Genomic DNA, 18,321 nt, shown 5'->3' on the forward strand with positions numbered 1-18,321 from the left:
CAAACATTTTTTAATGCTATATAATACTATTATATACAGAATCATGAAATTTGGCGAGGTGATATATCTTGATGAGCACTACTTTTTTATATCAGCAGTAGGTCGTTACGATTCATATTATATTCCTCGCTGACTTAAGTTAAGTTGTGTTTGATGTTCTTTTCTCACACAATAGTCATGCTAGAATCGTGAAATTAATGATGATACGCACTCTGTGATTACCACAATCATACAACAAAATTAGCGCATTGTGACCTACATTTAATCTTTTATGGCTTATTTAAGTTATCGTATTTACAATATGAGCTATCGGCAAACTATAAAGAATCATGAAACTTGGTGAGTGGACGCAGTTCTAAATCTGTATTTCCAAATAAGATCTGTATGACCCATCTTGCATGATCCAGTTACTTGATATTTTATGTTTAAAGTTCAGTTATTGGGGCACTTTATGTTCCAACCATGAAACTTTATAATTGGATGCTACTTTAATAGTACTACACCCTTATAGTCTAAGAAGGTCACTGTGACCAATATTTTATGTTTTCTAACATGCATCATGTATTTGTGAGTATGACCACATACTAGTTCAATCATATATACATCCTAGGATACTCAGAATGTCCTCTCTGTACAGGGCAGTTGGAAATACTAATGAATATGCTTATTGACTTGTAGACTATCAATGACGGTGCATTGCATATCACCAAGTCAGGGTTCTTGTCCATATCACTTCAGATGAGCATATCATAAACTATACATTTTAATTATTTCGAACTAACACGAATGGCTTGATTAAAATGTTTCAGTTATACTGTTGTATTAATTGAAACTTGACCAACGAATTTTTTTTCCTTTACTTTCCAAAACTTAACCAAATATTGACTAAGTGAATTAACCCCCATCGTAATGGTCATATATTTAAAACATAGTGGTTACTGATGTTACGTGTGAATGATTATAACTTCACAACTACATGTTACGTGTGAATGATCATAACTTCACAACCAGATGTTACGTGTGAATGATCATAACTTCACAACTACATGTTACGTGTGAATGATCATAACTTCACAACTACATGTTACGTGTGAATGATCATAACTTCACAACTACATGTTATGTGTGAATGATCATAACTTCACAACTACATGTTACGTGTGAATGATTATAACTTCACAACTACATGTTACGTGTGAATGATCATAACTTCACAACTACATGTTACGTGTGAATGATCATAACTTCACAACCACATGTTACGTGTGAATGATCATAACTTCACAACTACATGTTACGTGTGAATGATCATAACTTCACAACCACATGTTACGTGTGAATAATCATAACTTCACAACTACATGTTACGTGTGAATGATTATAACTTCACAACTACATGTTACGTGTGAATAATCATAACTTCACAACTACATGTTACGTGTGAATAATCATAACTTCACAACTACATGTTACGTGTGAATAATCATAACTTCACAACTACATGTTACCTATGAATGTTCATGACTTCACAACTACATGTTACGTGTGAATGATCATAAGTTCACAACCACATGTTACGTGTGAATAATCATAACTTCACAACTACATGTTACGTGTGAATGATTATAACTTCACAACTACATGTTACGTGTGAATAATCATAACTTCACAACTACATGTTACGTGTGAATAATCATAACTTCACAACTACATGTTACGTGTGAATAATCATAACTTCACACCTACATGTTACGTGTGAATGATCATAACTTCACAACTACAGCTAGACATCACTATAAACTGCCACATTGCAGACATCGTGGCGATATGACTGAAAAATTGTTAAAGCTACGTTAAAAATCCAGATCATAACTTCACAGCTACATGTTTAGTGGGTCAAATGTAAACTGAATAGTAACGCTTACGCACCTTTTAAGTTCCTTATTACCCGCTTATAAGTCGAGACCAACTGCAAATTGTACATACACAGATCTGCCTGCGCATAATGCGCTTGCAAATCTGGGTATGTGCAGTTTGCTAGGTGTAATCACTTGAGCAAATAACATAAACCATGAACTGCAGCCGCAGTATGCTACTGAAGAACAGGATCTTTGCTGTCTGCAGTTTTACTCGACTTATAAGCGAGTAAAATCGGTATCCGGGAGTTGTTTAGAATTTGTTATAGTGGCATTTGATACAATATTATGATCTATTTGCAGTTACAATAATGTGTTTTAGGTATTTCTGTCATTTAGAAATAATTAAAATGTATATATGTATTATTTATGCCTTACTCGTGTGAAGTAATATGCAAACATTGACGGTGGAATGATAAAAAAAGCTGGCATTAATCGGAACTGAGTACAGGTATTGCACATGTAAGTGGGCACAGGTATTGTGCGTGTAAATGAGTACAGGTATTGTGCATGTAAATGTGTACATGTATTGTGCGTGTAAATGAGTACAGGTATTGTGCGTGTAAATGAGCACAGGTATTGTGCGTGTAAATGTGTACAGGGTTAGATGAGTGACGGCTCTCCGCTTGATTTTCATGTGAGGGTGAGGTCTGAGTGTTTTTCTGTATGATAAATAATATTTACAATGGCTACAAGAAACTAACAGAAAAAGTGAGCTTATTTTTTGTTTTTAGCTAAATTCGTAAACCATACATACATCGCTATGAGATTCACAAGAAAAGCATATCTCGGTCTCTATACCCATAATATTTTCAAATACTTGTACATATTCTCAAATAGTATGCGCATTTTTTTCCGAAACAGGATATGATATTAAGCGCTCTTTTGTCTGTTATCCCCGTCCACAACGCCTTTTACTCTCTTCCAGAAAGGCTGGTTTTAATCATTTCCGTCGAATTCCTGTCAGTACTTGAGTTACTAAACAAAAGAAAGTTGGAAAACCCCTGATCATTATTATTCTCATCAGACATGCTGTTTACATCTCACAATACAGTATAATGTTGGTTGTTCGGCCATATTGGTGTTAAAAGTAATGAAACAAGACACCATGCTGCTAAAACAACGCTATCTCTACAGGCATCTGATTTAAAACAACCATACACTAATTTTAAATCTGGTATAAATAAATCCTTATTTAGTAAGCGACAGGCATCATGGAATGAGGAATGTCGGTAACAAGCTCCATGTTATCAAACCTACCTTATGAGAATGACATCCTTCCACGAGAACCATCTGTGGGGACGAGGTAGTCATTGCAGGAATTAAAATTGGTCAAACTTATAAAACCCATTTCTACATATTAAAGCTCCAATGCTGCCGTTTTTCATAAAATTCACAATTCTTCCAATCTAACTAAAATTTGGAAGGAAGGAAATCATTTGTTCAACATTACTTTACATTAACGGCGTTTTGAAATAATGAACATGTTGGGTTAAAAAGACGTTTAAGAATTTAATTTAGAATTAAGGGGTGTGGAAGTGCTCCAAAAGTAGTGATATCATACATTCGAGAAATTCCTTTAATGACTAATCGAATAACAGCAACATTTGCACGTGGGCGGACAACTCGATTCCAAAGGGAATGAAGAGAGTCAGTCCGGCTTTTTGTAAACGGATCTGTGAGGAAAAAGCCTGCATTAGATAAAAAGATGACTCGAGTGAGTTTTGATGAACAGCTAGGACGCTGAAATACTATAAAGGACGAATTCGTGCTGAAGAGAAAGCCAGCAGTTACTGATTTCCACATCATTTGGTAAGCTTACTACGCGGACTTCCCATAATTAATGTACGTCAGCTATGCCTTTGAAGACAAAATACTTGTAAATGCTAGGCCGAGTTCTGCATCATATAAGAGGCAAAATGATAATAGATTATCAAATAAGGATCACTCACTGTATTTGACATAGCTTGGTGTTGGCTTCTTATGTTTACAACTGTGACGTCATCATATCTTCTGTTTCAGCTTTCGACTGAAATCGGTTGACCTACCGATGTCGCCGATCAGCATTGAATTAATTCGTACGCATGTGTAAAATGGCCGGGTTTTTTTCTTCTTCAGTTATGAGGGAGAAATTACATGGCTCATAACGTAAAGAAACGTCGATATTATCAAATATTAATGGCACCCAACGATGTTTAGGACCAATATATCTCAAGATTCAGTATTATTCAAATGATTTGGCATATACGACTTTGCTATGAGATTTTGTTTAACCAGCATGGTTACTGTTAATCAGCACAGTTTTTTCTTTTGTTATCTAATTACTTCTATAAACACCATTTACATCCCCCGTTGATCAGAAACCTTCATATATTATCCTCACTATATGTCATCGCTGTGTCTTTGTACTTGTTTCGCTCGTTGGTATTAGGTTGATTATACATTTTCATCATATTTTGTGGCTCTAAAAAGCCTGCACTGTAAAATCCACAAGCAACTAACCAACAAATCCACAGACATCAAAATTATAAGGCGAAATCCATAGACATCAAACTTCTACGGCGTTTCAGATTTTAAGTTCAAACTCAAATCTTGTATTATTTAAAACTGTTCCTTTCATTCTCTTTTTCGCTTTTTCTCCCGCACGATAAAACTTTTGGAGATTATAAATTGAATTTAGTTTACTGATGCTGAACAGTTTTATATTTGGACTTCTTTTTCCAATTTACAACTAGGTATTGAAATTTTTTCCAATATATACAGATCAGGTCCTTGAACTCTTTTTCCAATCGAAAAGTTAGGTCATTGAACTCTTTTTTTTTTCTCCAATCTACAAATTAGATTATGACGCTCATTTTCAAAGAAGTTAAATTTATTAATATGACGCAGTTGCAACACAGTCTTATTAAACCGTTTGATACATTGCTTTTGGAGCCAGGGCGCTTAACGCTAATCGTATAAAATAAGGCATGCGTTTAGTTCTTTGAACTCAAATTTACGCGCTTGATTTTATCCAGCTTCACTTTGTGCTGAGGAAAATCGGAACATTATTTTTCGATTGTCTTATGTTCGCCGTTTGCTTGTAATCAGTCAACAAATACATTAGGGTTTATGTGCCCATATTGATCATTACACCATGTATTTTGGCCATATGACTTCCAATGAGCACAGATATAGATTGCAACTCATTTTAACTGATAGAAATACATTGATCTATTTTGAGTAACTGATTTTAACTGATAGAAGTAGATTGATCTATTTTGAGTACAAATAAATAATAATAATTAATTGACTGCCACTTAAAAAAGTAATGTCATTTTATATATATATAAAAAGTCGAAAACATATAAAAACTCTTTTGGCACGACCACTATAAACGTACGCAAAGGTGTCGTCACACCTGTATTCATTTATTCAGACTATAAGAATCAATCATGTTATGGAGAAGTCATTTTAGGTGTACAAATATGTTGTTGTTGTTGTTGGGTTTAACGCCATTTTTCAGCACACGATAGGCTATACTTGGCGGCCAGTATTAATGGTGGAGGAAGAACCCGGGAAAACCCTGGAAAGAACCACCGACCCACTAGAAGCTACAGACAAGCTTTCTCACATACCCACACTGGCCGAATCCGAGACTGGAACCCACGCAGACAGAGGTGAGATGGCAGTGATCCGTAACGGAAGGCGCTTTAGACCACTCGGCCACTTGGGGCCCCGTACAAATATATGTTTTAATTAATGGTTATATTAATGTTCTTCCTCAATCTTTTTGACTTGGTAAATTTTTTGTCAATACTTGAAATTTAAAAAAATAAATAAAACATTACCTGTTGATTAGCTATTCACACCTATTTCTAAATACAGTAACGTAGTCTAAGTACTCCTTTCAGTCAGAATTAAGTACGATGTCTAACTTCCACTGTGCTTATTTGAAGTCATATATTCAAAATATACAGGTGTAATGTCCAGTAAGGGTGACAAAACCTAAGGAGACAAATATATATTTTTTTTAAATGCTAAGGAAAGCGTTCAGCTTATGCATTCTTACCTTTTTTACTTTGATCTCAAAAGGGTTATTATGAACTTGTTGAATTTTGAGATTATCGTTATTGCCTTTCAAACGCAAATGTATCCATCGGCATTCTAGTTTGTTATATATATATATATATATATATATATATATATATATATATATCTTACCGTCATCTATGTATTTAGCTTCTGACAGTCAGTCAACGGTGTTTACTCGCGTATTAGTCGAATCTAACTGCAAATTGCATAGACGTAGATCTTCCATGGCATTATGTTATGGCAGATCTGGGTCTATGCAGATTGTTAGGAGTAATCGGTAAGACAACAACATGGACCTTGATCTACCGGCGCATTATGCGATGGCTGATCCGGGTCTATGTTGTTTGTAAATGGACCCGACGTCTACTTAGTATGGACGATATGTGTAAATGGACCCGATTCTACTCGAGTATAGACTATATTTATATAAATGGACCCGACTAATATTTGAGTATAGACTATATTTATATAAATGGACCCGACTAATATTTGAGTATAGACTATATTTATATAAATGGACCCGACTAATATTTGAGTATAGACTGTATTTATATAAATGGACCCGACTAATATTTGAGTATAGACTATATTTATATAAATGGACCCGACTAATATTTGAGTATAGACTATATTTATATAAATGGACCCGACTAATACTTGAGTATAGACTATATTTATATAAATGGACCCGACTAATACTTGAGTATAGACTATATTTATATAAATGGACCCGACTAATACTTGAGTGTAGACTATATTTATATAAATGGACCCGACTAATACTTGAGTGTAGACTATATTTATATAAATGGACCCGACTAATACTTGAGTGTAGACTATATTTATATAAATGGACCCGACTAATACTTGAGTGTAGACTATATTTATATAAATGGACCCGACTAATATTTGAGTGTAGACGATATTTATATAAATGGACCCGACTAATATTTGAGTGTAGACGATATTTATATAAATGGACCCGACTAATATTTGAGTATAGACGATATTTATATAAATGGACCCGACTAATATTTGAGTATAGACGATATTTATATAAATGGACCCGACTAATATTTGAGTGTAGACGATATTTATATAAATGGACCCGACTAATATTTGAGTGTAGACGATATTTATATAAATGGACCCGACTAATATTTGAGTGTAGACGATATTTATATAAATGGACCCGACTAATATTTGAGTGTAGACGATATTTATATAAATGGACCCGACTAATATTTGAGTGTAGACGATATTTATATAAATGGACCCGACTAATATTTGAGTGTAGACGATATTTATATAAATGGACCCGACTAATATTTGAGTATAGACGATATTTATATAAATGGACCCGACTAATATTTGAGTATAGACGATATTTATATAAATGGTGTAGACGATATTTATATAAATGGACCTGACTAATATTTGAGTATAGACGATATTTATATAAATGGACCTGACTAATATTTGAGTGTAGACGATATTTATATAAATGGACCTGACTAATATTTGAGTGTAGACGATATTTATATAAATGGACCTGACTAATATTTGAGTGTAGACGATATTTATATAAATGGACCTGACTAATATTTGAGTGTAGACGATATTTATATAAATGGACCTGACTAATATTTGAGTGTAGACGATATTTATATATATGCACCTGACTAATATTTGAGTGTAGACGATATTTATATATATGGACCTGACTAATATTTGAGTGTAGACGATATTTATATAAATGGACCTGACTAATATTTGAGTGTAGACGATATTTATATAAATGGACCCGACTAATATTTGAGTGTAGACTATATTTATATAAATGGACCCGACTAATATTTGAGTGTAGACTATATTTATATAAATGGACCCGACTAATATTTGAGTGTAGACTATATTTATATAAATGGACCCGACTAATATTTGAGTATAGACGATATTTATATAAATGGACACGACTAATATTTGAGTGTAGACGATATTTATATAAATGGACCCGACTAATATTTGAGTGTAGACGATATTTATATAAATGGACCCGACTAATATTTGAGTGTAGACGATATTTATATAAATGGACCTGACTAATATTTGAGTGTAGACGATATTTATATAAATGGACCTGACTAATATTTGAGTGTAGACGATATTTATATAAATGGACCTGACTAATATTTGAGTGTAGACGATATTTATATAAATGGACCTGACTAATATTTGAGTGTAGACGATATTTATATAAATGGACCTGACTAATATTTGAGTGTAGACGATATTTATATAAATGGACCCGACTAATATTTGAGTATAGACGATATTTATATAAATGGACCCGACTAATATTTGAGTATAGACGATATTTATATAAATGGACCCGACTAATATTTGAGTATAGACGATATTTATATAAATGGTGTAGACGATATTTATATAAATGGACCTGACTAATATTTGAGTATAGACGATATTTATATAAATGGACCTGACTAATATTTGAGTGTAGACGATATTTATATAAATGGACCTGACTAATATTTGAGTGTAGACGATATTTATATAAATGGACCTGACTAATATTTGAGTGTAGACGATATTTATATATATGGACCTGACTAATATTTGAGTGTAGACGATATTTATATATATGGACCTGACTAATATTTGAGTGTAGACGATATTTATATAAATGGACCTGACTAATATTTGAGTGTAGACGATATTTATATATATGGACCCGACTAATATTTGAGTGTAGACGATATTTATATATATGGACCTGACTAATATTTGAGTGTAGACGATATTTATATAAATGGACCCGACTAATATTTGAGTATAGACTATATTTATATAAATGGACCCGACTAATATTTGAGTGTAGACTATATTTATATAAATGGACCCGACTAATATTTGAGTGTAGACGATATTTATATAAATGGACCCGACTAATATTTGAGTGTAGACGATATTTATATAAATGGACCCGACTAATATTTGAGTGTAGACGATATTTATATAAATGGACCCGACTAATATTTGAGTGTAGACGATATTTATATAAATGGACCCGACTAATATTTGAGTGTAGACGATATTTATATAAATGGACCTGACTAATATTTGAGTGTAGACGATATTTATATAAATGGACCTGACTAATATTTGAGTGTAGACGATATTTATATAAATGGACCTGACTAATATTTGAGTGTAGACGATATTTATATAAATGGACCTGACTAATATTTGAGTGTAGACGATATTTATATAAATGGACCTGACTAATATTTGAGTATAGACGATATTTATATAAATGGACCTGACTAATATTTGAGTATAGACGATATTTATATAAATGGACCTGACTAATATTTGAGTGTAGACGATATTTATATAAATGGACCTGACTAATATTTGAGTGTAGACGATATTTATATAAATGGACCTGACTAATATTTGAGTATAGACGATATTTATATAAATGGACCTGACTAATATTTGAGTGTAGACGATATTTATATAAATGGACCTGATTAATATTTGAGTATAGACGATATTTATATAAATCGATCTGACTAATATTTGAGTGTAGACGATATTTTTATAAATGGACCCGATTAATATTTGAGTGTAGACGATAAATGTATTAGATGAGATGGTCAACATGTTCAATAAATCATAGTTACCATTAGATTATTTAAGTCTGTTCGAACTTGTTGCAAGACCATGTCATATTTCTCTATACTTCCCTTTCTTACATTTTTTTTTCTTGTGGCTTTTTCTATAGTTTTATTCCTTGCATTTTGTTTGTCTTTGTTCGTTAGTTCTTCATGTACAGAATGCTTTTTAGTTTTTGTCCATTTGTCATTCAGTTAATGCTTGTTTGAACTGCGACGGATAATGACTTGCAAAGCAGTTTCAGATATCAAATATGAAATAGGTTTAAAGTCAAAGTGTTGTTTTCTCTTCGGTTTTACATAAAACTAGTTGCTTTTTCATAAAATTAGTCGATACCTTTCAAAGAGCAGAATGTCAGAAATAGGTGGAATACTTACCGTATCTACGCGCTTAAAAATTAGTCCAACTGCAAATAACATAAATTCTGATATCACTGGACAACAAATTTTTACAAAAGTCATGTTACTGAAATAAAATTAGTCAATTCTTATCAATTTTTATGTGCTGAACACGAATATGACAGTCAAATTGCAAAATTGGCTCTAGTTTTTTTGTAATCTGCAAGAAATTAATGTTTACATAACGAAATGCATTCCAATAGTAAAAGGTCAACTGTAATAGCCTACCTATAAAAAATCAAGTCATTGACTACATCTTAGATTTCTTCGCCTGTCTCTTGTACAGCTGTTCGGGAGCATTTCTGAGGAGTGTCCAGCAGTAGTCAGCCAGCATTGTAGTGGACCATTTTCCCTGGTATCTTTGTTCCATTGTTGCGATATCTTGATGAAAACGTTCGCCGTGTTCATCACTAACAATACCACAGTTGCTAGGAAAGAAATCCAAATGGGAATGAAGGAAGTGAATCTTTAGAGACATATTGCAGCCAAGTTTCTTATACTTCATCAACATGTCTTCTACTAGTTCCTTATAGTTTTCTGCCCTAACATTTCCGAGGAAGTTTGTAGAAACTAGGCGAAAAGCATTCCATGCTTGTTTCGCGTCACCTTCCAGCAAGTTGTTGAACCGGTCATCTTTGAAAAGCTCTCGAATCTGAGGACCCACAAAAACCCCTCTTTAATCTTTGCTTCGCTGAGTCGAGGGAATTTTTCATGCAGGTATTGGAATGCTGGCAAAGTCCGGTCAATGGCTTTCACGAAGTTCTTCATCAAACCTAGTTTGATGTGAAGGGGTGGTAGCAAGATTTTCTGAGCCTCAACCAGAGCTGGGTGTTGGATATTCTTCTCTCCAATGGCTACATTCTGCCTGTGAGTCCATTCCTTCCTCATGTAGTGCATTTCCCTTGCTCGGCTATCCCACTCGCATAAGAAACACATGTATTTTGTATATCCTTGCTGCAGTCCCATTAAAAGGGCAACTACCTTCAAATCACCACAGAGGTGCCAGCTGTACTTGTTATACTCAATGGAATTCAGTAGCTGCCTTAAGTTATCGTATGTCTCTTTCATGTGGACAGCATATGCTACTGGAATAGATGGAAGAATGTTTCCATTGTGCAAAAGCACAGCCTTGAGACTCAGTTTCGAAGAGTCCACAAATAGTCTCCATTCTTGTGGGTCATGAGTGATTTTTAAAGCATTCATGAGGCCCTCAATATCGGAACAGAATATCAGATTACTTTCCTTTCTGAAGAAAGGCTCCAATTGCTGGTGGCGCTTTCGATATGCAGTAATTGTGACATCTTCTTCTAGAAGATTCCATTGTTGGAGTCTTGATCCTAGCAATTCTGCCTTGTTCTTTGATAAGTCCAAATCACGAATCAGGTCATTTAGTTCTTCCTGTGTTATTCTGTGTGGGGTTGATGATGCACCACAGTGAAAATCTGGATCACTGCATGCTGATGGACCAGGAGAAGAACAGGTCGACTCACCTTTGTCTTCGTCAGATGAATCAAGAGAATATTCTGCTGGAGGTTCTGGAATAGGAAGTCCCTCACCATGTGGAACTGGTCTCAATGCAGACGGAATGTTTGGGTAGACTATTCTCGACTTCTTTCGCTTCGTTATTCCGCCGGAAAGAGGAGGAACCAAGCAGAAGTAACAGTCATTTAGGTGGTTGCTTAGCTCTCTCCACACCATTGGGACTGCAAACGGCATTGATGACCTTTTGCAATTCAACCACTGTGAAAGCTGTGTTGTACATGTAGCACAGCATATATGCGGAGCCCAAGGCTTGTCTTGGTCACCAACCTTGCATCCGAAGTAAAGATGATATGCCTTCTTCACTTGAGAATTGATACTTTTCTTCTGGTTGGCAAATGTCACTTCCCCACAAATATAGCAAAAATTGTCCGCGGTATTAACACACTTTCGAGGCATTACTGTTCTTTATTGTACGTAAATGGATAAAATAATAAGTTTTATGTAACAGTAGCTTGAACTGTCTCGCACAACGTCTAAAATATTTTAAATGCTGAACCTATCTGATTGGGCTTTATATAGTACACTGCTTACGTCAGCTTCAGCAGCCGCCTGGCATTAGTATAATAGGCCTACACATGTATAGTACACTGCTGACGTCAACTTACTTCAGCAGCCGCATGGCATTAGTATTGCATTGCATCAGAAAATGATGCAATCAACTGTGGATGATGTGAGCATGATGGTATTATGCAATGTTACATCATTATTCCCGATGTTGCTGCGGTCCTACTGGAGAAATTTACACAGTGAAACATAGAAAATGAGGTATATGAATATCTTCAAAACGAGAGCCAATACAAATTTTTCACGGTTATATTCGTGTTCGGCACACCAAAATACTACAGATTAGGGCCTTTTCAAGTCAGTAATGATTTCACTGTTGACCAGTGTATCCAGTGCATTGCGTGCGGACATATCTGGGTCTGTGCTATTCTTTCTACTGATTACTCCTAATATAATACGAAGACTTGGATCTTCTAGCCCTTTATGCGAAGTCAAATCTGGGTCTTTGTAGTTTGCAGTTGGACTCGTCTAATAAGCGAGCATAGCTGGTAAGGTTTGTCACAATGAAATAGGCTGTAAAAGCTTACAACAACGGCATGCACCGGTTTTCAGCAAGAAAGAAAATATCGAAATGATAGCGTATTTTCAGTAAATTAATGTTTTTTAAATGCAAGATATCAAAGATGAGACTTTGTTTTTCTTTGAGTCAGGATTTAAGATGTTTATATGGATGTGAAGCCTTATTTATTGTATCGCCTTAAAGTTGCCACTGACATTTTGTTTAAAAAAAAATCAAGTCCCTTTTTTTTAAGAATACAAGATTTCGATTACTCACAATTCTTTTTTCATTTAAATGGATTGAGCCGTGTTGAAAACTAAAATCATTTTATTTTGTATGCTAAATTGTGCAGATAAACTTCCTCGTCGACGATGGACACGTGTATCGACAAAATATACTGTGCCATCCTGCATTTCTTAGCTTGACACATTGTTATATCGTTCATTTAACTGAAATCAAATGCTATATTGTGTTTAGTTAAACAGACGAAATATAAGTAATTAACTGATTCCACGTCACTGTTCTTAAGTTAACTGCATTTGCTTAATTCCAGGTAGCAAAGAAACACCGTTACCGGTATAGCGTTATTGTGCATGAGCTACGTACAGCAGAAATAAAGCCGTACAAAACAACCTTGCTTGCCTTCATCAACTGTATTCTTGTGGCCACCGAAGATCGCAAGGAGAGAGTTCGACTTAGAAACCAATTTATAGGTAATGCTACGTTGTTTTAATGTTTATTTTACATATCCATTCTAAAGGCGGACGAATTGCCCTAAGTATATCATGGTCATGTAAATTGGTATATCATGGTCATGTCCATGGTATATCGTGCTCATTCCCTTGGTATAGTGTGATCATACCCTTGGTATATCATGGTCATGCCATTGGTATATCATGGTCATGGTATATCATGCTCATTCCCTTGGTATGGTGTGATCATGCTCTTGGTATATCATGGTTATACCCTTTGTATATCATGGTCATGCCCATGGTTTAGTGTGATCATGCCGTTGGCATATCGTGAACATGCAGGTTCCAGTACTTTCCACAAAGCATTCATGCATATAAGTTATATTTTATTTCCACTGACATACCGTATCTACTCTCATACAAGTCGATTCCAACTAAAATCTTTACACACTGAGATCTACCGTCGCATAATGCACCGGCAGATATATTGCTGTGCTGTTTGTTAGGGGTAATAATTCGAAGATACAACAAAACCCCTGATCTGCCGTCGCATTATGCAACGACAGATAGACTTATAAGCGAGTAAGTACTGTTATCAATTATTCCTGTTTGCAAGCGAGACCGTCTCATTAAAACTTTTGCTTCATTTATTGACTCAGACTGTATATTGTAGCCAGTAATAATAATTGTCATACTGGGTAAAGATAATATTATTATTTAATTCCAGTTGTTATGAACTGACCGAGTTTTCTGCAATCCGATTGGATATAAACGATCACGTGATACTGATCTGGAATTTTGTACACATCGGTAAATTCTGCGGACTACTTTTAGTTTCTAGTTTCCATATCATTTTATGTAAGGCTTTATCTGTGCCAACGCCTTACACGTTATTGATGGGGGCCCCGAGTGGCCGAGTGGTCTAAAGCACTCTCCGTTACGGATCACTGCCATCTCACCTCTGCGTGGGTTCGAGTCTCGGATTCAGCCAATGTGGGTATGTGGTTCTTTCCGCGGTTTTCCCGGATTATTCCTCCATCATTAATATTGGCCGCCATGTATAGCCTATCGTGTGCTGAAAAATGGCGTTAAACCCAACAACAGCAACAATAACACCTTATTAATAACAACTAACCCCATTCACTTACCCCGTGATTTACGATAAAAATGTGCTACCCCTGATTAAAATCGCCCATTAGAAGTTTAAACATTTTAATCGCACATTCCTTCCTGTATTCCAACACTCACCCAATTTGCCAACGAAAGCATTTGTCAGAATTTACAAGTCAGTATACATTCAGCAATTATTTCATTTTTTGACGCAGTGTTCCACCAGCTGTTACTAAATGTCAAAGTCATATGACGAGCATGGCAATCTCACTAAAAGTGATACTCTCGCTATAAAACAATATAAGAGCTGACGACTCTAGGCTTGCGTAGACGGGGCTACGTATTTGGTGCCGTTTGAAGAGGGCAATGAAATAAAACTACGAGCTATCTACATTCAAATGCTTTGTTCATGAAATTCGCTGATATGATGATAGAAAAGAAGAAAATTATAATTGTGTGGATTAAACGATCAAGAATGGGCATTTATCAGTGTTTAAATTGCTACCGAATTACACACATAGTTAACATAACGTCTTTCGGACTTTATTTACTTGTGAGTGATTAGGTAAAGTTTACACATCGATAAATGCCCATCATCATCGTTCGGTCCTGTAATATAACACACCTGATTATTTTTTCCCATTTCCTTTTTTTACTATGCGTTTTTTTACCGCCATCATGGAGTTTGTTATTGTTCTGTGTATCTATTTTTCACATGCCATTATTCCTTATGTCGTTAAAGTAATCGGATTAAACCCAGATTTCCACTGTCATATGTGAACATCTAATTTTGATCGGATTGGTCAGTTAGGTTTTTCTGACTTTGCTTTGAAATACGAGTTACATCTCACTTTGGACAGCTTCACTGTCTGTAACATTCTGTTCTCATTTAACAAATATTGTATCTATTTAAAACTCGGCGTGTTCGATGTGCGATATACTTTGTAAAATATGTCGTTGATGTTGTAATGGATTTAATGCCATTTTTCAGCACATGATTGGCTATACATGGCGGACAGTATATTTGGTGGAAGAAGAACCTGGAAAAACCCCGGGAAAACTGACCGACCCATGGAAGCTGCTGGTACGCTTTCTCACATATCCACAATGCCGATCCCTAGACTCGAACCCACACAGAGGTGAGGTGTCAGTAATCATTAGAGGCGGGCGGCTTAGACCACTCGGCCGCCCGGGGCCCCGGTAAAAATATGTGGAGTGAAAATCTTATAAACAAGCTACAGACAATTCAATCCATCGTTGGAGTCTGGCATATAGAACAAATCACATAATGGTGATGTTGAAAGGTACTTCACCCTAATTGCAGATTATTAAAGGTGGATGTAAACGGTATATGATTACAAGTTTTCCAAATAAATAACATCGACATATATGATTTTATGGAAAATCGATGAAAGTGCAGTTACCATACTAATATTCGTTAACTATGTGGAAACAGTTAAGTTCCACCTAATGTAATTAGTTTACGAGATTTACCTTAGGACTGCCGGAGACGAAGTTAGATTTTTTTATGTTTTTTCTTCTTCTTCTGTTTTGTTCTTTTTTTTGAGCTTATTAATGCAGGGTTGACCTTCGAGCAATAAATACATTACAGAATTCATATATCATTTCAATTGTATAATAATAATAATAATAATAATAATAATAATAATAATCCTCGTGATAATCATCATCGTTATTGAATGAGGATAACAAACTTGGTCATACAAGTCCCATCTGTCATGCGGTCCTCGACATATTTACATCATTCCAGGTTACTTAATGATAAACTCAATGGCACACATTCAGGTCAGCTTTCCACTATGTAGATTGCATTGCATATATATATATATATATATATATATATATATATATATATATATATATATATATATATATATATATATATATATATATATATCTGTCATTTACTTTTGAATAAGTACAGTGCAGTCAGTAAGGCAGTAAGTTCCGTGGTTTGTTGGACACATTTTGTTCACGACAAAACTGAGTCTCTAAATTCATTGTTCGTGGATGGCCGTTATCTACCTTCAAATTTATCTCTTTCCGTTTCCAGGCCTGAATATTCTGGACATTTTGGAGGAGTTACGTAACGAAGATGACGAAGACCTGTTGATACAGTGTAACGTATTTGACGACGAAAAGCTAGCTGACGAGGAGGCGCTGGCATTTCTGAATCCGACTGGTGTCGACATCAATAACCATCAGGAGATTTTCAGTGCCATCTATCAGAGAGTAAGCTTTTTTGTTTGTCCGTCTGTCTGTTTTCCGCAATGTTATCCTACTTACTTCACAGATAATCATAACAACCCAACACGAATGCTTCCGATGTGATAAGCACAGACGGACAATACATATACACTTAATATTATTGTGAAGGAAAACGAAAAGATTAATATTTACCTAAATTGTTCTTGAAATATTTTGAATATAGTTTTTAAAAAAAAATGATGGTGACAATACAAAATATGAGACCCTTCATCCAAAATATGCATATTTAGTCTCTCTCTCTCTCTCTCTCTCTCTCTCTCTATATATATATATATATATATATATATATATATATATATATATATATATATATATATATATACATACATCTACTGATGCAGGTATGTGTGCAAGGTGTGTGTTGAATTGCATACCTACATGTCATTATAACTGAGAAGATATTCTCTCACATAAGTGATAAATACCGTTTTGTAACTCATACAGGTTTATAGTATTCCATGCTATTGCAGGTTTATAGTATTCCATGCTATTACAGGTTTATAATACTCTATACTCTTACAGGTTTATAATACTCCATACTCTTATAGGTTTATAATACTCCATACTCTTATAGGTTTACAATACTCCATACTCTTATAGGTTTATAATATTCCATACTCTTACAGGTTTATAATTCTCCATACTCTTATAGGTTTATAATACTCCATACACTTATAGGTTTATAATATTCCATACTCTTATAGGTTTATAATACTCCATACTCTTATAGGTTTATAATACTCCATACTCTTGGTTTATAATACCCCATACTCTTACAGGTTTATAATATTCCATACTCTTATAGGTTTATAATACTCCATACTCTTATAGGTTTATAATATTCCATACTCTTATAGGATTATAATACTCCATACTCTTATAGGTTTATAATACTCCATACCCTTACAGGTTTATAATACTCCATACTCTTATAGGTTTATAATACTCCATACTCTTATAGGTTTATAATATTCCATACTCTTATAGGATTATAATACTCCATACTCTTATAGGTTTATAATGCTCCATACTCTTACAGGTTTATAATATTCCATACTCTTATAGGTTTATAATACTCCATACTCTTGGTTTATAATACTCCATACTCTTACAGGTTTATAATATTCCATACTCGTATAGGTTTATAATACTCCATACTCTTATAGGTTTATAATACTCCATACTCTTATAGGTTTATAATATTCCATACTCTTATAGGTTTATAATACTCCATACTCTTACAGGTTTATAATATTCCATACTCTTATAGGTTTATAATACTCCATACTCTCATAGGTTTATAATACTCCATACTCTTACAGGTTTATAATATTCCATACTCTTATAGGTTTATAATACTCCATACTCTTATAGGTTTATAATACTCCATACTCTTATAGGTTTATAATACTCCATGCTATCACAGATTTATAATAATCTACACTCTTACAGATTTATAATACTCTACACTCTTACAGGTTTATTATACTCCATGCTATCACAGATTTATAATAATCTACACTCTTACAGACTTATAA

The 18,321-nt window shown here is 34.4% G+C and overlaps 1 protein-coding gene across 3 annotated transcripts in view; it reads left to right on the forward strand.

Moving 5' to 3' along the window:
- Positions 1 to 18,321, forward strand: part of LOC149796718 (inverted formin-2-like) — a 207,495-nt gene that overhangs the window by 148,142 nt on the left and 41,032 nt on the right. For all 3 annotated transcript variants that reach the window (XM_089961357.1, XM_089961356.1, XM_089961358.1), the window contains 2 exons: positions 13,246 to 13,405; positions 16,569 to 16,747. In XM_089961357.1, the coding sequence (XP_089817483.1) occupies positions 13,246 to 13,405; positions 16,569 to 16,747 (339 nt within the window). The remainder of the gene's footprint in view (positions 1 to 13,245; positions 13,406 to 16,568; positions 16,748 to 18,321) is intronic.

This window comes from Sinohyriopsis cumingii, chromosome 6 (assembly GCF_028554795.1).
Source record: "Sinohyriopsis cumingii isolate HCF-2022 chromosome 6, ASM2855479v2, whole genome shotgun sequence".
Classification (NCBI taxonomy): Eukaryota; Metazoa; Mollusca; class Bivalvia; order Unionida; family Unionidae; genus Sinohyriopsis; species Sinohyriopsis cumingii.